Source organism: Acanthochromis polyacanthus, chromosome 2 (genome assembly GCF_021347895.1).
Source record: "Acanthochromis polyacanthus isolate Apoly-LR-REF ecotype Palm Island chromosome 2, KAUST_Apoly_ChrSc, whole genome shotgun sequence".
NCBI lineage: Eukaryota > Metazoa > Chordata > Actinopteri > Pomacentridae > Acanthochromis > Acanthochromis polyacanthus.
Genome location: NC_067114.1, coordinates 17,100,566 through 17,127,712, shown reverse-complemented (window position 1 = coordinate 17,127,712; position 27,147 = coordinate 17,100,566). Strand labels below are relative to the sequence as shown.

Genomic DNA, 27,147 nt, shown 5'->3' with positions numbered 1-27,147 from the left:
GAGATTAACAGGAAAAATCTTGCTTGTAATAAGAATTTATGGTTTTGGTGTCTTCAGGTGAATGCTAAAGGTTAAATAACATCAGCTTTATATTTAATCTAAAAATATAGCAGCATTCTGAAATACAGTAAAGTTGACTCACATCAAATAGTGTTCTGCTGTTAAATTCATTTTCTCTCTTCCTTTTCAGGTGGTCACGTCCCTCTCAGATAAATGGCGTTTTGGAGTTTTACTCCATCTTCTTGTCGCATGACGGTGCAGAGCCTGTGCTAGCCTATAACAGCTCAGAACTTTTTGAGGACCACACACTCCGCAATCTAACTCCTGGAACAACTTACACCATCACCCTGGCTGTGAGTTCTTTACTCTGTCTTTTTATTTTAAACATCACAGTCAGCCTTATGTTCATTTGTGTGTGTGTATATCAGGCCTGCACAGGAGGTGGGTGTACATTAAGCCCTCCAAGCCAGGCTCAGACTGAAGAGAGCACTCCGGAAAATGTTCCTGCACCGCTGGTCACCCCTTTGTCCCCACATGCACTCAACGTCAGCTGGACTCCTCCTGACACTCCAAATGGTGGGAGGGTGCACTCTTACCTCTACACAAAAACACACAGCCAATAACATTCAAATATACATACATTTATCAGTAGTGACATTGAGTATAATGTGAGATTTGAAACAAATATGTAGAAACACAAACAAGCTGTCAGTCATTCATCCAGTGTTTTTTTTTAATAACTGTTTTTTAATGACAGTTTCTTAGCTACAGTAAATTGATTTGAAACCAAGGACAAATAAAACATTTAGAAGAAAAGCAGCAAGATCATGATGAAGATAACAGCACGTGACATTAGCTGACCTGTAGAACTGAATAGTGTCTTCATCCTTACAGTAATCCAGTCTATGACAGGATTCACAGATATGAAGACCTGTGCTGTACATGGTTCAAGGATGCTGTCCATGTTACTGTGAAACAGGACAGCATTTCCCTTTGTGTGAAGAGAATCAGATGAGTCCGTAAGAGACACAGATAAAACAGGTAGAGGAAAGAGGTACACAGAAATAGGAACCAAAAGGAGAGGGCATAAAGGACTCAGAAAAAAGGGGTAAAGAGACAGAGACAGGGTGAGAGAACAAACAATTTGAGATCGAGACTAACAGCGACCAGGAGTGAGAGGGCAGTGCTTCACCGAGCTCCTTTAAGTGGATGAAAAGTGCTCCCTTTTGACTGAAGAGAGAACTGCAGGCTGGAAGCACACAGACTCACAGTGACTTCCTTTCTCTCGCAGTTTCCTCTGTTGTTCTTGCGTTCTTTATCAAATTTAGTTGCACCCATTTAAAATCTGTTACACACAGCCCGACCAAGGTGTATGTCATATATGTTGGTTGTTCATTTGGAATCCATCTGTTGACGTGAGATTAAGAGATTCAAACTGGTCAAAAGAGGAATTTCCAACACAATACAGCATAACTACACAAAATGCTACGAAGTTTCATTTAGAAAATTGTAAAAAGTGATCCACAATCAATCTGTTTGCTTCTGTCTCTGTTACTGGTAATACGTCAACGTTTTCAAAGACTTCTAATCTTGCTGAAGACACATCTGTTTTAAAGTCCACATCTATTTTAGTCAGACATACGCTGTATTTAATAAATCTGAGCTCAAAGAAAACATTTTAGAAATATCTTCAAAAGAAATGAAACATGGGGCATCCCCATATTTAAGGATTAAGATATGACTTCTACTTCCCCAGATTGAGCTAGTTGAGGACCTTGGATGCACTTCTTTCACCTTCAGTCTCTGCCTCTGTCTGCTCTATATGTGTTTTTTGGTTATTTTTTTCACAGGTAATGTGTATTAATCAGCATTGCAGTGAATGTGCCAGTGTAAGCCAAAAGGCTGTCAATAATAAAAACAAAAAAATTAGCCTAAAATATTTTTACAAGAGCAACAAAACATATTATTATGAAATTTGTATCATTAAATAGCACATACATCAGGAAAAATGTTCTTTTCTTTCTTAGTAAAGTTGTTAAAGGTAAAATTGTGTACTTGTTCCAACTAAAATACTAACATGAATTATCGAGGACTATATTATTAAAGAGTGTATCTCATGAAACCAAATTAATTAAGCGATGAAAACCATCTGAGGATTTCCCACACCATTTCACAGTCTCCAACGTACAACGCACTGTCACATATTATCAAATGTTACTGTCATGCTCGTTAAAGTATGTGTAATTCCATAGTGTGTGTGTGTGTGTGTGTGTGTGTGTGTGTGTGTGTGTGTGTGTGTGTGTGTGTGTGTGAGTGAATCATGTGTGTTTTACGCTTAATGCCACATGAGTGCATTTTGCACCATAAACCCTGTGATGTGTGTGCATATTAGCCTGGATAAATTACTTAAAGCTTTTCTCATCTGATGACAGAAATTTATAACAAGGGAGACACTTAATCATGATTACCCGATTATCTCATGCTTAAAAAGCTTTAATTTTTGCTTTAAAAGGAAGAAGAGCTCAGTGGCTTTTTTTTTTCATTGATTCCTTTTTTTTTTTAAAGGATAGCAACAATGACGATGGTGATGGTGATGGTTTCCTGAGGAGTAAGATCCTGCGTTATTTTTCTCTCTCTCTCGTCCTCTCTCTCTCTCTCTCTCTCCCCCTTCTCCCCAATTCCGCAGGGATTTGTGGGGGATAATCCTCTCGGGGATTAGGTCGGGGCAACACGCAGACAAAGAGGGGAAATAAGCCTGTTATGCATTCGCTGCTTCATTTCCCAACCTGTCTTTATTACAGCCTATACTGATATGGGCTTATACACACACACACAATCACATACAGATGTCCGCACACATATACACACACTCTCACACGCATGTGATTGGCCACATTAAGAGCTTCCCAGATGTAGCTGGCGTCCGTGGGGTTTTTGTGTCTTCATTTCCCTGATAGGTGTGTATATCTGTATTGAGCAATAATAAAACCCACACATGATTAAAGCAGAATAGACTCTTAGTTCTTAGCACTGATCTTTTGAGCCCCCTGTATGCATTTTTATTAAGGAAAAGCACATTTGTCACCGTACTGTTTCATTTTTTTATTAGGTGGATGTAATGTAATGTAATTATTGTGCTGATGTATGTGTGTCTGCGTGTATGTGTGAGCTCCCATTTAAACGTGTCTGTATCTTGGTGCATATGTGTGGTGTGTCCGTGTGTGCGTCTGTGGTATGTGCACCTATTTGCACCCTCATTTGCGTGTGTGTGTGTGTGTGTGTGTGTGTGTGTGTGTGTGTGTGTGTGTGTGTGTGTGTGTGTGTGTGTGTGTGCGTGTGCGTGCGTGCGTGCGTGCGTGCGTGCGTGCGTGCGTGCGTGCGTGCGTGCGTGCGTGCGTGCGTGCGTGCGTGCGTGCGTGCGTGCGTGTGTGTGTTCACTCTAGTACTACTGTCCTTCTCAAGGCCTTTATCCTCCTAACGCCTATGGTTACATTTGTCATTTCTGGGCTGTTTTCATCATTGGACCACTCTAGGACACACTGACTGGCAGGTCTGGAGCCCCTAAGTCGGTTTTCATTTGCATTGTAATCCAAGTGACCCGGATCGTATCTCAACGTAGAAAAGTTCATTCTGTGATTGTCTGAACACATTCCTTTACTATATGAGTGACCGATGCAAACAGATTGTCAATAGCATCAGAAAAGAAAAGTATGTGGAGATCTTCTAAAAATGATGCAGAGAAGAAAGTGGCACTTTTTCAGGCCAAGACACAAAACAGATTGATTGTGATCACCTTGCGTCACGTTAAAATGACGAATTTAGAAAAAAGTAATAAATGACCCGGAAAGTGTGGTCATCCTCAACAGTTATGACTTTTTTGTTGTAGTTGTTGTTTTATAGTTTGGCTTTAAAGTCAGACTTTTTAAGAAGCAGTTCAGGGCAGGGAGTACAGGCAGTCCATTAGTTATGTTGACATGGAAGGAGAATGAAGTGCTATACAAAGTAATTTATATACAGTAAACTTCTTTTGTAAAAATAAACGCGCAAGCGGAGGAACGCTCTGGTTATTAGAAGCCTGTGAGACTTTGCCATTAAACTGTCTGCTTCAATCATTTTTATTTTTTTCCTGTATGTCATGCATGTCATAATCAGATATGTTCTTTTGACAGGCATTATAACCAGCTATGGTGTCTGGCTGGATGGGGTTCTCATTTTGAACTCTAGTTCCTCTCAGAAGTTTTTTGTGGTGGAGGGACTCTCTCCATGGAGCCGACACGTTCTCAGGCTTCAGGCCTGTACAGCACAGGGCTGTGGCAAAGGACCAATGGTCAGTGAATCGCTTACTTCTAGACACTAGAATATTGCAAGATACATTGTCATTGTAGTGTTTGTAATACTAACCCGAAATCGTCTTTTCAATTTATGTAAACTGAGACTTTCTTTTTGCTCTCACAGCTTGTACTGCAGTGTTTTTCTTTATCTATAGTTGCTGCTAAATGCTTACAGTCCATAAAACTCTGTTCTACAATATAGAATATGGTTCTTCAAACCAAAATCTGATCATTAAAGCAGCAAAAACTGCATAAAGTTCTCTATTGCGTGAATCATGGCACATCTTTTGCTGAAATAATACTGCTAAAACAGCAAAACAGATATTTTCATGAAGCATATTATTGCTGTAACTAGCACACACTAATGGTGGCACATGCGGAAGAGTTGCCTCAGACATGTACAAAGTCTGTGTGTTGTGTGCGCATGTCTGTGTGTGCGTGTGTCACTGGGTGTCATAAAGGTGATCGATTTTCTCTGCTCAATAACGAGGGTTGGCGTGGCGACAGTGACATTTGGTAGGAAATGCCACTCCATGCTCAACAACGTCTCTGACGACAGGCCATATTTTGGGGCATTTTTCCAATACGGACGCCATGTTTAGTCAAACACTCGGAGAACAGCTGATACAGCAGAACAGGAGGAGAGGAGGGTGGGTTAGGTGAGCGGGGTAAAACAGGATGAAGAAGAAAAGAGGAAGAGATGACAGGATGGGTGGGAAAAGGAGAAGAAAGGAATCAGGGAAGGAGGGAATTTAGGGATAAAAGAGCAAAATGATGAGGATAGAGTAAATGGTCAGAGCAAAGTGAGAGATGAGGTGGAAGGGATGTAAAGGGCAGCAGAGGAGAGGGTAACAGGAGAGTGAAACAGGAAGAAATGAGACAGAAGAAGATTGCAATGGTGGAAAGAGAAGTAGATGTGTATTGACTGAGAGAAAACATGAAAGGAATGTAGCAGGAGAGGGAGGGAAAGGAAGAAAATAAGAAACTACAGGCAGAGATAATGCTGTGTAGAGTGATTTCATTTTAAACTGTTATATTTTAACATAAATAATCCGCTCAGTGAAAGAGATCACCACGATTATGACCCTTTTTACACAGGGGCAGATTTTATTGTATGTTTATATATTTCACATATACCAGTTGGATGGATGAATGTGAGTGGAACTGTAGTAAAAAAAAAAAAAAAAAGATAAAATACTGTAGTTTTTGTGCTTGTGCTTCATGTCTGTTCTTCTGGGCATGTGAACATAAGTGTGTGTTTTTTCTTCAATTCTTTACATCAGGTGGAGATGCACACATTAGAGATGGCCCCAGAAGGCCCCATACTGCTGGAGCTGACCAATCAGAGCTCGAGATCAATCCGAGCCCGCTGGACAGCCCCTCCTAGACCAAATGGGAACCTCAGCTACACACTGTACTACAAAAGCAAAGGTACAGCCATTCTCACCACACCACAAGAACATAAAAGCTTAACATACATGCACAGCAGCACACATAAATAAATACATAGGCTACCTGCTAAATATATGCAGTTAATGCACAGTTTCCCATATTTACTAGCCAAAAAATATTTAAAGTACCATGTACTGCTTTATTTATTTGTTTATTTTTAATATCATTTATACAACATTTGTCCATCCAGCAACAAAATACAAGTTGGGAAACGTAAAGACTGCTTAATTTGCCAAATATTCCTTTGCTTATGAGTAGAACCAGGTAATATGGATAGAGATGGAAACGTAACTACAAACACACACATGAAGTCAGTCTCCTCACCAGGAAAGCAAACTTACACTGAAAGTCAGACATGAAATGCACAATTTTAAGAAGAAGTAATCAAACCAGAGTGATAAAGAAAAGACTTTTTTTTCTTTTATATTGTCAGGGACTTGAGAGCGAAAATGATGTAGGAGTATAGAGCAAAACAGAAGATGGAAGGAAGAACAAAGACGAATAGCAATGAAACAATAGTGTAAAGAGAAAGGGAAGATGAGACGCCCATATTACCATAGATGTATTAGAAAAGATTGCAAGTATAAACAACGTAAGACCTGAAGAACAACAAAATCGTGGAGAGGACCAACAAAGAATAGAACAGAAGAACTGGACATGGAAAGACAAGAGGAAGAAGGAATTTGAACACACACACTCACACACACTCATTCTTTAACTTCAGCATATTCACCAAGTCTCTCCATCAGACACACAGTCGGGGACTTTGATCTGCGCCTCACAGAGGAACCGACAGATGAAAATGAGTGTAGAGAAGGATAGAAGAGGTCTGGAAGAAAAAGAGAGATGGTGTTTCGCTCTAGTTACCCATAACTCATTGTTTCTTTGATACAAACTGCCTTCATCAGTTCACACAGAACTGGCGTGGGTTTGTGTATGTGTGTCTATCTAAATATATTGGATCGGCTTACATAGTGTAATTTTCTGATCCTTTTTCTTTGACTATCCTTGCATAACCTCAATATGGAGACCTCTCTCTTTTGATCACTCTCAGTTAATATCAGGCTGTGTTTCTCTCTCATTAACTCTTTCTGTTCACTTTTTCTGCTACACATGTAGAGAGGGATTTATAGACATATATAGAAATGTTCTTTGAAAGTAATCTGTGCAAAACATGACCATTTTCCTCATCACTGAATATATGTACTCCATGCTTGGCCTTACCTGTCTTTGTCTCTCTGTCTCTTAGATGGTGAAGGTGTGTTGGATGGAAGTACAGCAGCAGGTATCTGGTTGTCTGTGACTGACCTGCAGCCGTACACTAACTACAACTTCTGGATCAGAGGGTGTAACACACAGGGTTGCGTTGAGAGTCTTCCCCTCAGCGTTACTACACCCCCAGCAGGTACTCACACTGAAACAGTAAAGGTTTTCCTACCATCACAGGTGTATACCTTCCAGATTAGATATTTTTACCACAACTGTCTTACAAATGATTAGGTAGATAATCATGCTACTCCTTAACCTTTTCCACAGTTATTGCAATTAAGTGGTGCTTTTGTGCAACTTCATGCTTTAATTGTGACTCAATTATTATGATCTCGACTTTGCTGGATAGTTCAGGAGAAATGGAGTCAGAGCATATGCAGTTGAGACTCTGTTGCAGTCTTTCAGCAGTCAGATGTCAAAAAAAGTTCTTTGACCAAGCATTTGTCATAGTCAGTGTACACAATTAAGAAAGACAACATTATGTGAAATTGCTTTACTGTGCTAGACTAAGCCGACAGTAAACAAGTATTATTTATCACACTGTAGATTCCATTTAACATGATGAGAATTTATATTTTAAACTTCCAGTTGGATGTAAAATCATGGGTGGTGTTTTGTGCAGTTCTAAGCATCCCTGCCATTCTTTTACTGAATGACTGAATCCTGAAAGTCACTTCTCCTAGACACAGGAGTTTGCCTCCTTAAAAGAAGAAGAAGAAGGATAATATTATGGCCTCCATTATAATAAGACATGTTTAAATTGTGTATTTTCTAGATTAAATGGCTGTAATTGTAGGGTTATTTGTAACTCTACACACAAGACATGAACTATGGCAACATTTTTATGTTGTGACTGATTTTAGTTGTTATTCTTGTGAACTAGAAAGGTTTCTTTTTATGACTTGCTTTGCAAGCGAAAAACATTAACTGTTAGTCACAGAACCAGTGACAAACATACACACACAAGCACACACACATCATTGACTTTACTTAACGGTCTGAACACATATTTCTGATTTACACAACCTTTGTGTGTGTTTGAGTGTGTTAGTGTGTGGGTGTGTGTTTGTAATTGTGTAGAATAGAGACTGATTGTGCATACTGATAAATGTCAAAGCTGATCAGAGCAGTCTGGAGATAATGGTAACTAAGCAGTAACACACACACACATCTATAAACACACATTTTATCACTTTAGCTCACGGTACCAAGTGCTGAATACATGCACCTCCGCACACACCACACCCATGTCTTAGTCAGAGAACAACAAAAGACAGACTTAGGAAAGTTCTGCTGTTCAAGTTCAAAACAAAGGCATAAGAAAGTATAAATTTTAAATACCAGACGTTTCCTCTCTTTCTATCTCTCTTTCTACCTCTGTGCCTCTGGCATCTCTTTAGACTTCTTTAAGGCAAACTGTCTTGATGCGTCCTTGTTCTATGAAAGAACAGAGAGAAGATAGCGGAGCAAGAGACAGAAGAGCAGAGGAGGAGGAGAGCAGAGAGAGAGAAGTGAACATAAAAGTGCATAGTTTAAAACGATTAGTGACACCTCTGATATTGTACCTGCTAACACAGCATGAGAGAGACACAGGCTCACCAACAGTGTGTGTCTTTGTGATGTATGTGTTTTGTGTGTGCATGTCTGTATGTGTGTCTGTGTGTGTGTTTCAGAGACAGACACATACACACTCTGAGGAAATGACCCTTCTGCTGATCCACAACTGGGTCTTCACTGAAATGTAGAATGTCGGGATGAGGATCAGAGAATTTTATGAATTAATATTCAACTGTAGATTTGTCCTACTGATCCAGTAATTTATCAAATTCTTTTCTAGCTGTAAAAGCATGTATGCTCAGGAGAACATCATAAATTAAACCAAATTTGCAATCATTAAGCTGACAAAACAGCACCAGTGCTACTAGTTATGGAGTGGCTGGTGGTACAGTAGATATGAAACCGATACAAACAAACTGAACTTCATATCCTTAAATGCAGAATTACACCAACACATAGCTGAGTCTTGCTTCAGAACTCTTTGTTATCGTTATGTTTGATAGATTGGTAAGACATAGGGCAATAGAGGAGAAAACTGGACCGAAAAGTAACACAGTCACAGGTGGGCCTTGAATGAAAATCATCAAAAACTAACTGACACATGCATGCACACACACTGACATTGCGAATCCTTTCTTAAAAATAGACCTCTTGTCCTGTTTTTAAAATGTTTGTATGTCTGTGTATGTATTAGGATAATGAATGTATATTAGCATGGTTGGCGAACCAACACTAGTATTATGAGTGGTCTGAGGCTTTTACTCACATACTGTGTGCATGCGTGTGTGTGTTTGTGTGTGTTTGTGTGTGTGTGTGTGTGTGTGTGTGTGTGTGTGTACGTACGTGTGTCATTGTAAGCCATCTTTAGGATAAGATGTCTTCAGCAATCAGTCATGTTGTAGTGGAACAAGAGCAATGTTTGATTGAAGGGTCACTTTATACATCAGAGGGCCTGCTCTCATTTCACATAGTCAACACTGTGGTCACTCTGATTTTCTCCTTGTGTTTGTTGTCCTTTCTCTGCCTCTCTCAGTCTGCTTTTTTTCCCCACATCTTCTCAGTTTCTGTTGAGAGCACTGATATCATACTGAATAAGATGTTTTTTACTGATTTTCCAACACTAACACTATACTCTTGTGCTCAGCTGGAAAAGAGGCACACTTTTGAGAGACTAGGGGTTATAACTGTGTGTGTGTGTGTGTGTGTGTGTGTGTGTGTGTGTGTGTGTGTGTGTGTGTGTGTGTGTGTGTGTGTGTGTGTGTGTGTGTGTGTGTGTGTGTGTGTGTGTGTGTGTGTGTGTGTGTGTGCATGTGTGGATGTGAAAGAGAAAGACATCGTGGTTGTGCATCAGTGCATCTGGTGGCTTTTTGCGACGCTCTCACCCTCCTTTTACAAAGAGCATTTTTTTCTTTTGCCATCAAGCTTTTTCCTCTTTTGTTCTTCTCTTGTCACTCTTCACTCCTGTCTCCTCTTTTTCAATTTTCTCATTTTATATCCTCTTTTCATCTTTTTATCCTAAATAGAGTCATTGCTTAGAGTGGGATACTGGTGTCATTAATTCAGGACACAACTGATCAATTGAATTAATAATGTCAATATGGAATCAATAGACTTTTGTAACCGATTTATTTTTTCTTTGATTTCCTTCTGACTGTCTTGTCTTTTCATAATCAACTCCTCCATCTCTTTCTCACATCTCTCTTTTTATACCTGCTTTTTTATCTATCTGCCTCTCACCATCTTTACTCTCTTCTTAGCCCCAGATGGTTTGTCTCCTCCAACTCTGGTCTATGCAACTAATACCAGTCTGAATGTATCCTGGTCTGCCCCTGCCAACTCCAACGCACCAGGCCCACTTTACTACAGCCTGCAAATGAGGACATCCCCACAGAGGCCTGTCATAAGGTGAAAGAGAGCCTAAAAACACCCAGACACAGCACATCAAGAAGTGCACAAGTTTGCAGACAGTCCACAACATGTGAAAGTTGTCTGAGAGAGACAGACATGTGATAATAAATGGCAATCAGGGAATGGCAGACACATACAAACCTCTCAGATACATATCATATGCATATCTACCTAAAAATGTGAATGCTCACATATGCATGCACATGTACATACAAAGGGGCACATTATACAGCACAGCTGAATATGTCACATCAATATGACAGACCATCAGAAAAACACAGAGGGAATGAACCAGGGAGATGGGGGGTAGAGTCAAAAAGACAAAAAATCAAAGACAGAGAAGAGGGAGAGAGAGAGGTAGAGAAAATGTGATAGAATAAAAAGAGAGAGAGGGTGTGCATCTGATATGTATTCATTACATGCTTCCTGACAACAAATTGCAATTTAATCCAAGAAGAGGAGGCTCTCATTCTGTGGTAATAAATAAATGACTAGCTACATGTATTATATATCAGACAGCCATGCCCTCCTCCTCCTCTGCTATGGAAATCTCATTGTTCCCTGATTTATTCATTCATTCATCCCTTCTATCCATCTGATGCTAAATGGTCAACGGTCCCTCATTTATGACAATATTCTTTTACTTTGTCCCAGATTCCTTTGTATGGTTATAGGATATGGGATCAGGTACGACATAGGAATAGGATAAAAAGCTGGGAATTTTTTTTACATATTACAAAGATGGTCACTGTTTTGTAACGATATGAAACTTGCCTTGTGATATTTTTATTGCACTTCACACTTAAAATGCATTTAGAAGGGGCATTTTCAGATACATCAACACAGAAGGGTTACAACAGGTTGTTTTCTCAAAGTAACACCAAGACTTTACATTTAAAAAAATATATGATGCACAGTAGCCTGACCAATTTCCGTACATAAACTCTTCAGTACATCAGTTTTGTGTAGGTAACCTTTTCTCACTGAACTCCAAGTAAATACTTTGTGGCTGTTTAGATCTTTGACATCTTTATTTTCTCTTTTTCACACCACTCATCCTGAAATTGTCACTGCATATACACTAAAAGAGGCTGAATGCCCATAAAAGTGGTCAATTTATTGTACCAGCAGAGAGTAAAGATCTGCTCTGTATGAAAATGTAGTGCAACAAAAAATCTGCAGTTTAGCAAATGTTGTAATCACTTTGATACCATGTAGACATTGTATCAGTAGACAACAGAAGACCAGCTTCTGCATAAAACACACTCTACAGAGCTGTCCAATGCTGAATCTCCATAATTAGTCGTTAAAGATCAAAACAAGAGATGACGGATGAAGTTGGAAGAGGCAGCATTTGGTCGATGGTGGAAATTAAGAAGCTGCTAAATGTTAATGTTAAAAATCATGGCTCGAACAAATCCTATTCACAGAAGACGTGGTTGTACTACTCAGTTTCAGATCTGCTTATTGGTCTGCAATGCTGCAGGTAAAGTCTTGCAAAATACTGATTAGTTTACACTTAAACGCACAATCTGGCAAGGGCTACATCAGCATTTTTAAAACATATATTTGATACTCCTCTTCTGTCGCCTCTTAACAGCATATTCAGTTTTGGCCATATCCACATGTGTGTCAGTAAATGTCTTTTTGTTTGTGTCCCTTCAATCGTAGACTTATGGAAAATGCAACAGACACCTTTTCCTATTCTGTAGAGGGATTGTCACCATACACACAGTACCTGTTTAGAGTGGTGGTTTCACACACACATGGACAAACAGCCGGTCCCTGGGCAACCCTACGCACTGCAGAGGATAGTAAGTACACACTCTTACACACTCCTCATACACACAAGTACTAAACTTTACATACTTGTTGCTCCCAGATGCATGCATTTACACACACAGACAATGCAAAAACAGCAAGAGAAATGGTATTAGCAAATAAAAACATAGTAATTGTAACAGTGGCGGCCATAAATAAGGAGTTGGTTACCTGTTGGCAGTTATTGCTGGTGGTGGTTTTTCATCCTGCGTTGTGCTGCTCATGTCAGCAGCCCTGTCAAGTTTTGCAAGTTAACTGGCTGGGAGCTTCTGGTCGTTTGGTGGCCTCTGTTGTCAGTTTGCTGCTGCCGAGTCAAAGTTAAGCTCAAGGAATCCAATAGATCTAAGCAATAGACACACAATAAACATATGGCCTGTGACGTGAAAAACACAACCTTTGCCCAGTTTTCTTTTATTGAAAGTGCCTGAGGTTTTATTTGGTAAAGCTGTATTGATTTCTTGCTGTTAGTGGAGGTGGTCAGTGCGATCAAGACAATACTAATGAGAGACAGAACATATAAAGCTGAAGAAGGTGGTGGAAACATTGGCACAAGCAGGGCTGGGTGAAACACACTGTCAGGGTGAGATTTGCATACTGTAAGGTGTGTGTCTGTGTGTGAGTGACCTAGCCAGTGTCATTGTGGGCTAATTGCTGTAATAGAATCATATTAGCCACTGGAACAGCCTCCTCAGTGCAAAGTTATAAATTAATTAGTACCACGCTATTATCACATACATTATCATTAAGCAGCTGAGATTTGCATACATTGATACACGCGCATGTACATACACAGAAATGTGTACAAAATATGTCCTCATGTATGTGCGGTGTATGTACACATACACATTCACATCAATACAAGTGCAGTTTCTCACATACTGATGCATGCACACACCCATTCAGATGCACACAATTGCAGACATTTAGGATGCATTAAATTATGGCCCTGTGCTTTTCTCATTGCTATGCAGAATTGAATTCCCTCTAGCAAACACACACACTGACACATATACTCACACACACTCTCAAACGCAGTGAGCTTTTGTTACACTTTTTTTTCCCAACTCAGCAACTGTAGATAACATGCATAGTACTTGTGTTTCTGTTTGTGTGTACACTTGTGTTAATGTGAAAGTGAAAACATGTGTGAATCTCTTTTTTTCTGTTGTGTGCTTGTTTGTGAACTGTAATAGTTGTGTCTGGTTGGTCAGCGTGCCCGATCTTTCAAGCCTCCATCCCCCGTCTCTGCCTCTCCAAGGCATACGCACACTTTGAGAACACGTGCCATACACACATGTATCCTCCTTATCAACAACATACTTCCTAATGCTCATAAAAAATAGCATACAGTCATGAGGTCTTTGCAGATGTGCAACACATGTCAGTGGGCTGCTTCTGAACCCCACAGAAGCCAAGCAGTCATCGAAATAATATTAATAATGTCTTGTTTCATTAATTCCTTTGCTTACTTCAGCACAGAGCAAAGACGTAATGCAGGATTTCTCCATTCATATCAGGATGAGGGTCGTTTGTACACATTTATTCCAGTTTACGGCTTCTTTGTGTCCCACTGCCATCAAATAATTACTTTTATCATCACATTTTACAGTTGAATCTTCACATCTACATTGTTTAAATGTGAAAATGTATATTTTAAGTATGCATTAAATTCATTTACCATAAAAATAGAATAAATGATAGCTAAGGAAGTTTGTAATGAAAAAGGATTCAAACCTATGATGGGAGAAAGCTAAGTGCAGCCAGATTGGATTTTCCTAACACTGATATGTAATTTGTCACTGTAAACCATCTCCTTGTCATCTTGGCAGTGAGAGGAAAGGCTACATTCCCCTCCTAATCTCCGCTCTGATACACTAAGAAAAATGACAGCCTTTTGCATTACATTTGGTACTATTCAGTGTGTCGTAAGGCTAATAGTACGGGCTGCATTTCTGTTGTCATACTGTTTGTGAAATTCGTACGTGCGATTTTGACTCTGAAATGCCGCAACGTAACTACACCTAAACTCTCACACACAGTCATACACATGCTCAAGTGACATACATACATTGGATCTTAACATTCCTGCTCATCATTTGCAGTCTTTTGAGTTTCATCCCTTTTGAAAGAGATTCTTATGACTTGATCTGCAAGTGTGAGCTCTAACGTGGCAAGGTTTCAATTTTGTCTCCATATGCCATTGCTGACATAGACCAATATTAACAATCCGTTTTTTCTGTATTTTATCTTTCCATCTCTGTTTCTTGAACCTGTTTTCTTTAATCTTTCTTCTTTTCTCATAGGCTGCCTTTTTTTTTCTCCAACTCTGTCTTTCTGTCTTTTTGGTTTTGAGCCCAGAATTGCTTTTGCTTCTTATGAGAGTAAGGAAAAAATAAGATAAGAAACAGAGTGGAAAAAGTGAAGAGAGAAAAATGGAGAGAGAAAAAGGTAAAATGAGGAAAAAAAGAGGAAGAGAAGAAAAGAAAAGAAAGGGCTAATGACAGAACAGAGAAAGAGAGAGACCCACTCTTCCTCCTTTCCTTTTTATCATTCCATTAAAGTTTTATATCCATCTTTTTAATGTAATTTGGTCCCTATGAATTCCTGCCGCTGCAGAACAGACAGACGGCTCCTGTGAACATAAACTCTAGCCGTGTTGGACAGCTCCCTTTCCTCTGTCTACTCCCATGTTCACACCAGCTAAGTGATCTAAGAGAGTATGTGTGTGTGTGCATATGTGCGTTCTGTGAGAGGTGTGTGTATGTGTGTTCTACAGTGTTACAGAGAGTATGAATAAGGCTCCTTTTGGACAAAATGATCTTAACCAAGCAGTCTTAGAAAGTAAAAGAGTATATGTGTGTGTGTGTGTGTGTGTGTGTGTGAGAGAGAGAGACAGACCGAGAACATTAAACACTGGAACATTAAAAAAAAACAGTGTTTTACAAAATTGAACTTAAAGCATAAACTCTAAAGGGAGAAAAAAGCAACAGAAATGAGGTCAGAGGTAATGACAGCACACAAAGAATCCATGTTATTTAATTAATGACTGACTGCATTAATAAAATATTACCCTACCTTCTTTCTCCTGTATTTTGGTCAGTTAGCGTTCCCTAGAAAATACTGAAGTAATGTGAGCACAGTCCAGTTTTTGTTTTACATGTTAAGAGATAGTCAATGTATATATGCATGTTTACTGACTTGGTTTTACGTGCAGCTTTTTGATTACCAGACACAGCTGGATAGATTTTGTGATATTTTAGAAGGGGAATTTTCCTCCTGATTTGAATAATTTCACGTTTTCACAGCATATTTCCACATTTTAGTTTGAAAATCTTTAAGTAGTACATCAGAAGGTTTCAGAAGGTTACCTGAAATTAAATAAATCACTCAAAATCATCAGTGTCTGAAAAGGATATGGAAGTTTTGAATGATTGACATTTCAAAAGTATTATGATGGTCTTAGTTACTTAAAGGCTAATGCACATCTCATATAGTGGTGATGTTATGGTTACAAATCAAGGCTCATGACCTTGGTCATGCATCATCCTCTTTGTCGCTGCCTCTTCATTGAATTCTAAAGCAGCAACGACGTTAAATAATCTGCAGAAAAAGTAAAGATATGAAATGCAATGTAAATTCTCTCCGTATTGCTTGTCACGTTTTGACACCATGTCGTAAGCATCTTGATAACAGTAAAGCTCAGCGTTTGTCCTCATTATGACTCCTAGGAGCCTCGACTCACCTTCAAAAGCCCATTCACCCACATACACACATGCCCACAAACACACACAAGCACGCACAGGGCCCTGTGCAAGGCTAAAAATAATACCCTTCCTCTTTTTTCACATGGATACACACAGATATACACACTTAAATATACACAAACTGACCGTTAGCTGCACATATATGCACAAACATACACAAGAAGCTACGTAACATGGGTACACCCACAAATATGCATGCTTACACACACACACACACACACACACACACACACACCCCACACCCTCCTTCCTCACTTCCTCCCCCTCTCCAAGCCCTTGTCAGTTGATTGTGTTATTACTATGCTAACCAAATCCTTATAAATGTGATTTAAGGCTTGGCGGCCCTGCACTCCTGTTTTAGCCTTCTGCTACTGTGTTTTACTGGAGAGAGGAGGAGTAAGGGTGGGAGGTATGGGGGGAGGGAAGGGGGAAGGGCATGGGGAATGAAATGAAGAGATTGGAGGAAGGGTTGGAGTGACTGGGAAGCAGTTGGGAAAAGGGAGGATGCAAGATGGAACGGCAGAAGAGGTGACCAGGATGGAGAGAAAAAGAGAGATAAGGAGTCAAGAAACCAGAGAGAAGTGTTGCCACGCATTCCCTCAACACTCGTTCCCTCCTATCCTGAGAGTAGTAAAGCGTCAGTAAAAAAAAAAAATGGAAAAAAAGCATCACCTGCATCTTAAATGAAAATTTCAATTGAAAAACTTAACAGCCCTTCAAATTGCAGAATTTTACACGCGCCAGTAAAGCCTAAATAACACTCAACACTTAGAGGGAGGAGAGGGGGATGGAGAGGAGGAGAGGAGAGCAGGAACAAGGGAGGTATGGGGGTAACAAAGGGGTTATTTTGGCTCGTTGATGGGGACTTTATCAAGGTGACTGGATTGTGATTTGTGGTGAAATTATATGCAGTTCAGGACTTTCTAACTCTGTGCATCTTTAGCCTGTTTCTTTGCATGTCTGTTGTTGGAGCAGACAGACGTCTTAACCAGACGGGACAAAGGACAACAGGCAAGGATGTAATCAAATAAACAGATGGATGCAGATTGTCTAATTAGACATTCAACAAACAGGTAGGTAGACACCCCATCCCTCTGCAAAGACAAGCAAGAATGCAGCGAGGCACACCGACATGCACATAGGCAGACAGGGAGACGGGCTCCTTGGTTATTCGTGGGGTTCAGTGGACCTTTGGTGGTAATTGAATCAGTGTGAGTGCTGAGTAGAGCTAGCATAAAAACCTGTTAACCCAAAAGGTCAACTTTCTGCATTGTTTATTTAGCAGGGAGACCAGAGAGAGAAGGAACGAGAGAGAGAGAGAGAGAGACCCTGACGCACAGCACAGGTGGGGGATAGAGGGGGAAGAAAATGAGAGAGATGGAAGGGAAGAGGGAGGAGAGGGAAGGAAGTGGTCAGAGAAAGGAAGAGAGAAAAGGAGGAGACAAACAGACCAAAGGAGAGATGGAGTTGTTGGTGGAACCATTTGTGATCTGTAAAATCGGCCAAGCTTTACATCACCATTTTTATACTGTTGTTTATTTGTGTGGGAGATAGAAGTGTGCGTGCGTGCGTGCGTGCGTGCGTGCGTGCGTGCGTGCGTGCGTGCGTGCGTGCGTGCGTGCGTGCGTGCGTGCGTGCGTGTTATGATATGCATTTGTCAATATCTGACATTGCAGAGCTTCTTTCATAGATCACCAGGTCCAAATTCATTAGCATAAAGAACAAGAGAATATGTTCAACTTTTACCTTTTAAAACAGTTGTCCTGCTTTCTTCAAAATACCTCAATCAAATAGCAGCAATCACAAGGTCATAATTGGCTTGTGCTCAATTTGTGATTTTTTTGCAATGTCACTCTCTGGCTCTTTGAAACATCAGCGACAAAAAAGGTATCATGAAATCTAAATAAAGAAGGAGGCAAAACATTTGAAGTGTGACAAGTATGATACTAAAAGATATTTCAGAGCTAGGGTTAGGGTTAGCAAGGGGCATCAAGGGGCCAGTCACTGGATGTTAGCCGGCATCTTACTGTGTGGGAAGCAAGGCCTATCAGTTAATAGATAGTGTGCAAAATGCAACCATACTATACTTACACAGCTGTTGTCTCATGCTGACATACACATATACATGCTTGCACACTTTATCTATCATACAGTCATGCACGCATACTCTCAGCCGCTCATCTTCCTTTCACTCTCTGTCTTTCTGTCTCTCCCTTACACACACACATACACACTGCCATCTGGGAAAGCCGTTAGCGGTTAGCGGTAGCACTTAGCGACGCAGCACGCTCCCTCAGTCCGCTCAGTCACCTTGATCTGCTTGCCCTTCACACAGCACCATTACTGCTATACTGCATCGCTGTGGGTATGGGCATGTGAGTTAGTGTGTGCGGTAGGAAGCGTATGTGTCTGTGTGTATGGACATGCATCTGTGTGTGTGTGTGTGTGTGTGTCCATTATAGAGCAGTACAGTGGGATGTAAATGCCGGGGGAGGAAGGGGCGGAGGGAGCATTGCCTTCAAATGAGCTACCGTGAAGTGAAATATCCCTCAACTAGTCTTGTGTAGGTTCTTATCCATGCATGGACATGTGCAAGTCATGTGACTGTGAGTTTGCCTGTGGCCTTCTGATGTCGATCTCTGCCTGCATATTTTTAATAGGATCATTTTGCATTTTGGATGTCTAAATTTCAGGCAGTAACACGCATTGAGTGAACATAAATGCACCATGAACCAAGTTAGAAATCTATGAGCTCTCTGAGACTCAGGTTTTGCAAGAGGATGCGTTTGGTTGTCCTGACCTGAAGTTTAGCAAATATTGAAAGTTGTCCATAATTTTCAGTTTTTCCATAAAAGTAGTGATCCAACATAAGTTCACTAAACTTAAAGTACATTGCTTGTTTATACAGTTATAAGTGAAAGCATTACGACCACTAATATGCTGTTGGTCCTTCGCGTGCTGCCAGAACAGCTCCAACCCACTGAGAAATGGACTCTACAAGGCCTCTGAAGGTGCCCCGTTTTCTGGCTCTAAGTTGGTAGTAGCAGTTTCTTTAAATCTGTAAATTGCAAGGTGGAGCTGCTGTAGATCAAATTTGTTTCAGCACATTCTCTAACTCGTGGCTCAGGTTTGCCATTTGTCCCTCCTCGTACCACGGTCAGTAGGTACTGTTGACTGAGAGAACCCTACAAGTCTTGCTTTTTTGGAGATGCTACAACTCAGTTATCTGGCCGTAACGAATTGGCTCATGTCAAAGATGCTCAAGACTTTACACTTTCCAATTTCTCCAGGATCAAACATGCAAGAACTGACGCCTATATCCAGTATTACCCATACTTTGACATACATTGCTCTTAGTCAGCATTGTTTGCTTCATCTGTCTTTGGTCATAATGTTTTGACACGTGTATATTATTTATCCCTTTTTGCAATTGCTAAAATTATAGGTCATATGAGTGTGTTTGCATGAATATCTATGTCATTTGTTTGTGTCAGCACAAAGTTGAACCAGAATGTTCCTCACAGTCCAGTCTAGCTGGCACTTCAACCTGCTGAAAGATGTAGACTCACATTCAAACAGTCACAAGTGCCACAAAATCCATAAACACAACCTCAGTTTGCTCAGGGGGAGAAATTGAAACAGAAAGAGAATTTCCATGTTAATCCCTTGGATTGGATTGCAAAATCACTCTTTGTCCTTCTGATGTCATTCTTGATGTTACTAGTCAAATAATTCTTGAGAACAAATCCCTCCTCCTTGCTTTTCTCTTTTCTCTCACTCTTTTATAAGCTCTCCTGTTTTTTTCTTTTCCTTTCCCTGTATCCTCATCTGTCTTCCTCTCTCTGCAGGTCCAGGACCAGTAAACCCTCCAGCTGTGTCAGGACTTCATTCTCGAAGTGTATCAGTTACCTGGGTTCCTCCCACACAACTAAATGGCATTATCACAAATTATATCCTCTATCTACACCCCGGCTCTGTCACTTCTTTAGATTATAAACCCATCTCAGTCTCTAGCACTAACTTGAACCTCAAACCAAGCTTAGGCCCTGACCCAAACTTGCTGCCCAGTGCAGAGGGTTTATATCTCAACTCAGGTCATAACTTCAGGCCGATGACTAATCTTACTACCGCTCAAGGCTCAAGCTACATCTCCATGTCTTCTAACCACACAGGCACTAATAGTGACTCGAGTACAATTCAAGATACTTCACACAACTTGCTCCCTAACCATTCCCTCACCTTGAGACCTAGTACTGTAGAAGACAACCAAAATGAGTCCACTCGTGTGAGCAATATAAGCCAAGACCTCAGCTCCATCTTATTCCACCCTACTGAACCCAGTAGCACCAGTAGAAGTCCCAGCCTCTCACTGTCAAACCCAGAGTCCAGTGCATTCACCTATAATACTGAACATTTTATAAAACAAGGCCCAATCCTCAGCCTCATCGACAGCTCTAATAGTGCAACTTCAAGATCGACGCCTCTAACTGCCATTGTTCCAGGGAATACCACAAGCTACGCTTTCCTTGATTTACTTCCCCACCAGACCTACAGCCTGCAGGTACTTTATGTTAACATACTGGAAGACTATAACTTTATGATAGCAGTATGGTGGAGTATAGTACTCTGTTACATACTTCAAAAAGAATTAACTTAGTATTGTAATATAAAATAAAAATGTAAATACAAATGATATGTTTTCCTATGCTTCAATGACAAATATGAAAGCAATTTTTTGGTGGCAACTGAATGTCTATCTCTGGTTTCAATCACAGATGACACTTTATTCCAAATATTAAGTTATCTATTTTCCTACTGTTTCCATGTTAATAGTTATCATAACATGGCAACTGGTGGTGCCAGAATTATAACATAGGAATGACAGAATAGATTGCTATTTAGGTGTTCTCATCAATATTGCCTGATTTTTGCTGATTAAAGAACAGTTCTAACCTTGATAATACTACAAAGACCAATCACATCGTGGTGTTTCAGTAGTTCTCTCCCCTCCATTATCTAGGTGGAAGCATGCACCAGTGTGGGTTGTTCAGTGTCTGCGAGGTCTCAGTATTTTCGTACCCTCCCAGCGCCCCCTGAAGGGGTTCCTGCACCTCACCTTTACTCTGACACTCCCACCTCTGTTCTCTTATCCTGGGGTGCACCAGAGTGGAGCAATGGACCACTGGAACGGTGAGAGACAGCTACATACATTTCAATCCACAGGTGATGTTACATTCAGTATATAAATATCTGTGTTGACTAAATGTCCTGTATTGTCTGTAGGTGGCTGATTGAGCGTAGAGTTGCTGGGACCAAGCAAGTCTCCACGGTGGGCCAACTCCTGCCAGATCCTCCCCCACTTTCTTTCCTGGACTCTTCATCAGCTCTCAGTCCCTGGACGAGCTACCAGTACCGACTTGTACTCCATAATCAGGCTGGCAACACAACGGGTAAGGCAGAAATAACAAACTTCACTGAATTAAATTTAATTTGGCCAAGGTATGTCTAGTGCTGGCTTCAAAATCTAACAAATAAAGATCTTTATTTGTATGTTGTTACATATTTGCAGGGCCCTGGGTCAGTATCACCACCAGACCTTCTAGACCAGCTGGTCTCAGCCCACCAAGAGTGAGAGTCTTGGGACCGGAGTCACTTCAAGTAAGTTCATTTGTTTTTTTTAAAACACCCCTTCCAGTAGAAATCAGCTTTTTATTACCTTCTTACCATGTTGATTTTGTGTGTTTATACACCATGACAAGAGTAAAATAAGCAGTCAACACCATGGCTGAGCATTTCCACTTTGAAACAGCAGTGTACTCAGGACAGTCTTAAAAAAACAAACTTCAGAGAACTGTGACTTAAAAGTAGCATACCTAAGAACTCAATCACATACATTTGCAGGGAGGTGCTTTCTGTGTCATTCTTCTACTTCAAAATTGGTATTCACTTTGATCATGTATGACTGAATTATTTCAATATTACAACTAGCCATTGAGTGACGTAGTGTAGTTTACACTGTTTAGCAGTCATAGGTGAGCAGGTGTGCAATGGGAAGGGGTGAATCAAGAAGAAGACAAGAACATCATAAATCTGCACATTCTATAGATGGAAATGGTATAGAATTCCATCTAAGCCATGTTAAGACAGGAAGGGATTATTTGAATGGCAAAAAACATCTGAAGGTGCAACTTTGATGCGCTGAGAAGAGTTTTTAGGGGTTTAATCCATGACTGGCAAAGAACTTCAAATGGCTTGTCACTGGTTCACTAAAACTAAAAACCACTTAGATCAGTTATGAGCATGAGAAATCTAAAATATGGCTGGAGCACACAATTATTTTCCAAATTACGCATGATGCTACTGATACAGAATTTTGAACACATAACTCATAATGCATTTAACTAATAGACTGTGTCAGAATTGAAGATTGTGCTTTTAAAGTTCATAAAGTTTTTACATTTTTAAAGAGAAAAACAAAACAAAAAAACAGCCAATTCAACTTCATTGAGAATCTCTTCAGTCTCTCTGGGTTTGACGGAGTAAAAAGACAAAGCAATGTCACACGGATTCTTCTGTCTTTCCCTTTTCGGATTTAATGAGAAAGGAAAACATTCAACTCAAGGTCCCCTTCAGAAATGGGAGGGGCTGTGACCCTGTCTAAGGCAGCTTCCTTCCTGTCGGCCATTTTGAAGGAGGGACCAGAGTTAAATTCCGCCACTGGCTAATCTCACATCAAGGCCTATCAATGAAAGCCCCTGAAACAATATTGTATGCATGCACACACATAGAGATGCACACACACTTGCACTCACAGCCCTGCACTAATGCTAACTGCAGAAAAATGCTAATGCCTGTCATCATTTCAGAACCGCCCCTGTCATATCTGCTGCAGCACAGCTTTAGGGGTCATAGGTCCAAGAAGGAAAACGTTCCTTCCTGGTTGTTGCTAATTGGACAGACAGGCAGGCCGCTTCCTGGTTACCAATTGACCTTGACAACACAGAGGAGGATTTTGAGTTTCTCCCTTCATTCGCTAAATGGTTTATTTTCTTTTCTTTCCTTCTTTGTATATCACTTCTACTTCATAGAGAACAGCTGTCTCCTAACCATCACACATCAGTTCCTCTTAACCATTATCTTGGTTATGTTTTCAATTTACTAGTTTTGCAAGTTTTTCTTTTAAATGGTGATACAGTGGTCAGAATATCAAGGCACAACAAAAGTCTTGTCAGTGACTCCTTTTCTAATATTAAGGTCACATTTCTGTCATTTACAGGCGTCGTCATTGTCAGCGGAATACTTTGTGCAATAAAACTATATAAGGTCATAGATACATATCAGGGTTTTCCTGGTGTACACACAGCTGTTATGCTACATATACTCTGTCAGCGGAAGTGGCTGAGACCAGTAACTTTAACAGGTGTAAGTAACACATCTGACCAAATCCTGCAAATCTCAACCTGTCATAATGGGTTCCCTCTTCAGTCTGATGTTTGACTTGAACATTAACTGAAGCTCTTCATCTGCGTCTGAATGATCCTATGCAGCACTGCTGGTACATGACTGGCTGAACAGATATTTGCATGAAGTGCTCAATGTGCCTGTATATTCCCTTCGTTAGTGTTTTACTCACAACTGGAGGTGCATAGTTTCCTATCCTTGCATCAATCAATGATGCAATCAATGATATCAAAAAGATAATTTTCTGGTACTTTATCGTGAGGGCATATTACTAAACTTTAATGAGTCAAAGCTTCTTTGTAATGGATTGATATAGAGATTATTAGAATATTTTTAAGATAAGACAATATAACCCTTTATTTCTCCCCACACCAGGGGAAATTTACAGTTTAGTTTTTCAGTTTAGTTTTAACTATTAATCCCCACAAATATACTCACTCAAACTGCAGTATGACAACATACATTCAATTTACTGTGTGAATAATACCACTTATGCATGTGGAAGCAAATTGAAGAATTGTGTTATCTGCAGAGCTGCTCTTTCTCAGTGTCTTTGAGTTTTTACTGGTTTTAATAGCATAGATGCACACACACACACACACACACACACACACACACACACACACACACACACACACACCATGTCCTTACACACTATTCTCTCTCACTCCCAACTTTATCATACATCTATCTCTCTAACGCATACACATAAACGCATATACAAACACACACACCCACATACTGTACTGGCCCTAGCCCCAGTGCTCTGTGTCAGCCCAGGGTCTCTGCTGTCTTCACCATCTCCAGATTACCTCAAGCTATTCAATCTGTAAATGACTTCCACCACAAAGCACACCCAACACGCACTTTGGGAAATGAGCTGCCTAACTCAAAATGACCCTGCCCATATGTGGTTGTGTGTGTCGTGGGTTGTGTTTGTGTGTGCACACGTGCATGTGTGTCCTGTATCACCTCACAGTGTCACTTGTTAAATGAATATCAAGGTTGCATGAGAAATAATTATTCTTGACGTTCATTCATAATACTGCCATCAACACTGACCATTTAATCACCTGAATCCTCAAGTCTCAACCAGCTTTGAACTGATCAGTTTTTGTACATGACAGTTTGTATCCATGTGTACGTGTGTGCGTGTGTGTGTGTGCAATATCTGAATTGTGTGCAACTGTCAGTGTGTTTATATATGAATGTCTCAACAAAATATTAATTGTATAAAGAGCTGTAATTTGACGATGTAGAGGTGTGTGTATGTGTGTATTTCCATTTGTGTGTGTGCCAGTTACCTTCATCCTCATTCTGAAATGCTGACAGACTGAACTGTTTCCAAATCAGATGCATCGCTCAACAGCAGCAAGCTTTTGTTTTTGCATGCAGCAATTCCATTACCTGCCGCTTTCATTATTTTAGCATGGTGTTTGTGCATGTGCGCGCGTTTGTGTGTACCCTCTTCTAAATGTGATGAAAGAAATCTTCTGCTCAAGTCAAAGTCAGGTTATCTTTCCCCACAAGACAGTTCAATGCACGCGCCAACACGCACACACGCGCACACACACATATACACATACAGTGACCAGCTGAATGTTGTTCTTTCACATCCTCAGGTGCTACTTAACCTGACCACACATGCATTCATACTGTAATATACATATGTCTTTGTATGGGCACACACTGCAGCTCTGCATGCACACATGCACTTTTCCATGACTTCCTGGAGTTCATCCATCTAAAAGCTTTTTTCGATTCTCATGCCGAGAACATTTAAAATGCCCAGTCAATTAGGACAGTTATAAAGATTTAAGTTAACTAGTTGTTTGTCTCACTCAGGTTTATCTGAATATTGTATTTTACATGAAGAACCCCCAAATTAAATCTAAAACTTTTGTTTTAGGTCACATGGTCACCTCCTCTTATTCCCAATGGAGAAATCCATGGCTATGAGCTCCGTCTCCCAGAACCTCGTATCTCTCATGCTGCCGATGATGCATCTGAGCTCAACGTCACCATAACGGACCTCATTCCATACACGAATTACAGCATCACTGTGTTGGCGTGTTCAGAGGGTGGAGGGCATGTTGGAGGATGCACAGAAAGCCTGCCAACTCCAGCTACAACATTACCCACAAGTCCTGAAGGCCTTGCACCTCTGTCAGTGGTGGCGGTCAGCGAGTCTTTCCTGGCCATTTCCTGGCAACCACCAAGCAGACCCAATGGACCAAACATAAGGTAACATGGATATTACAGGGAAAAACCCACTAACAAGTGTTCCTTTATTTTAAAGTATAGCAAAATTACAGTGTATGTGTTTGGATCAATACATCAAACTGGTACAAAAGAATCTCAAAACCTCAAATTGACAACAGATTTGAAAGACATTCAGTTTGTAATACAGGCACAGTCACTGTTTGGATTAACAAATTGCACTTTATTATAAAAGTGCTAATTTTGTTGCATGTTGACCAATAAAATGGCAATAAAGGCTTTCTTAAAAAAATACTAATTATGATGAGCTGATATGTGAATTTCAATCTAAGTCACCATCATAACTTTACCTAATCTGAATCAACTTTTTCCTTTTATTCATTAGTCATAGTGCAAAGCTAGAAACTAGACGCACATTACCAAAATCTGCATGTTGATATTGAGCTGTGCATTCATGAGATGTTCAACTGCTGCTGAAAAACTTAAGCAAACAAGAAGAAACACGCTAACAAGCTGCTAACATGAGTGCCCTGGTAATGAGCTAAGTGTTGTGCATTTTTTAATCGGTGTTTTCTCAGTCCTAATGCACATTCTGGTCCGTTTTGTTCCATCCTGTTCTACTGTGTTGCCGATTAGGCCTAAAATAAAGGTCCATTTTCCGAGCAGGCGATTAAAATGCATGAGCCTGTCTTTCTGTTCTGCTCTGCTCAGCTCTGTGTGTTTGTCTAAGTGGGTTGGTTAAAAGGCGGCATTAAGCCCTTCTCTTCTGATTACAGCAGAAATTAGCATCACTGTGGGGAGAGGAAAACACAAACCCCGCAGAAAAAACAACGGATGGAGGGGACTAGGGAGAGGGGGGATGAGATCCAGTGAAAGCAGAAGAATAGAGATGATGAAAAACAGCAGAAGAGTAGGAAATGAGTGATAAGGATAAGAGTCAATTGAAAATTGTGTGTTTAAGTGTGCATGTCTACATGCATGAATGCGGGTAAGGTGGGTACGCTATGTGTCTCTGTGCTCAGATTGGTGAATTTACGTACTAGTGTTGCGTGTTACTGGATTCCTAAATATCCAGAAATGTGTGTTTCCTTTTATTCAAATTTCCCCTTCAGATACAAGTTGCTCAGACGTAAAACCCACCAGCCCCTGGCCATCACCACGGTCCCCACATTAACAGCCATGTCCCCACCCCCCTCCGAAGATCTCCATCGCTGGCTCCATGTTTACTCCGGCACCAAATTGTTCTACCAAGATAAAGGCCTAAGCAGGTGAGATTACTGAAATGAGCTCTAGAGCAAACGGCAGTGCCGCAGCAAACCGTGTGTGCAGAGCTGATCGGCGAGCTGCTGCTGATGCCGATCTTT

General features: G+C 40.4%; 1 protein-coding gene across 1 annotated transcript in view; it reads left to right on the top strand.

Annotated features, from left to right (window-relative positions):
• ush2a (Usher syndrome 2A (autosomal recessive, mild)) overlaps positions 1-27,147 on the top strand; it is a 215,554-nt gene that overhangs the window by 104,875 nt on the left and 83,532 nt on the right. Inside the window, exons 43-55 of the mRNA XM_051939571.1 lie at positions 191-353; positions 429-576; positions 4,170-4,327; positions 5,615-5,762; positions 7,033-7,188; positions 10,367-10,514; positions 12,189-12,331; positions 19,951-20,663; positions 21,123-21,292; positions 21,386-21,552; positions 21,672-21,760; positions 25,473-25,807; positions 26,896-27,051. Of these exons, the coding sequence (XP_051795531.1) occupies positions 191-353; positions 429-576; positions 4,170-4,327; positions 5,615-5,762; positions 7,033-7,188; positions 10,367-10,514; positions 12,189-12,331; positions 19,951-20,663; positions 21,123-21,292; positions 21,386-21,552; positions 21,672-21,760; positions 25,473-25,807; positions 26,896-27,051 (2,694 nt within the window). The remainder of the gene's footprint in view (positions 1-190; positions 354-428; positions 577-4,169; positions 4,328-5,614; positions 5,763-7,032; positions 7,189-10,366; positions 10,515-12,188; positions 12,332-19,950; positions 20,664-21,122; positions 21,293-21,385; positions 21,553-21,671; positions 21,761-25,472; positions 25,808-26,895; positions 27,052-27,147) is intronic.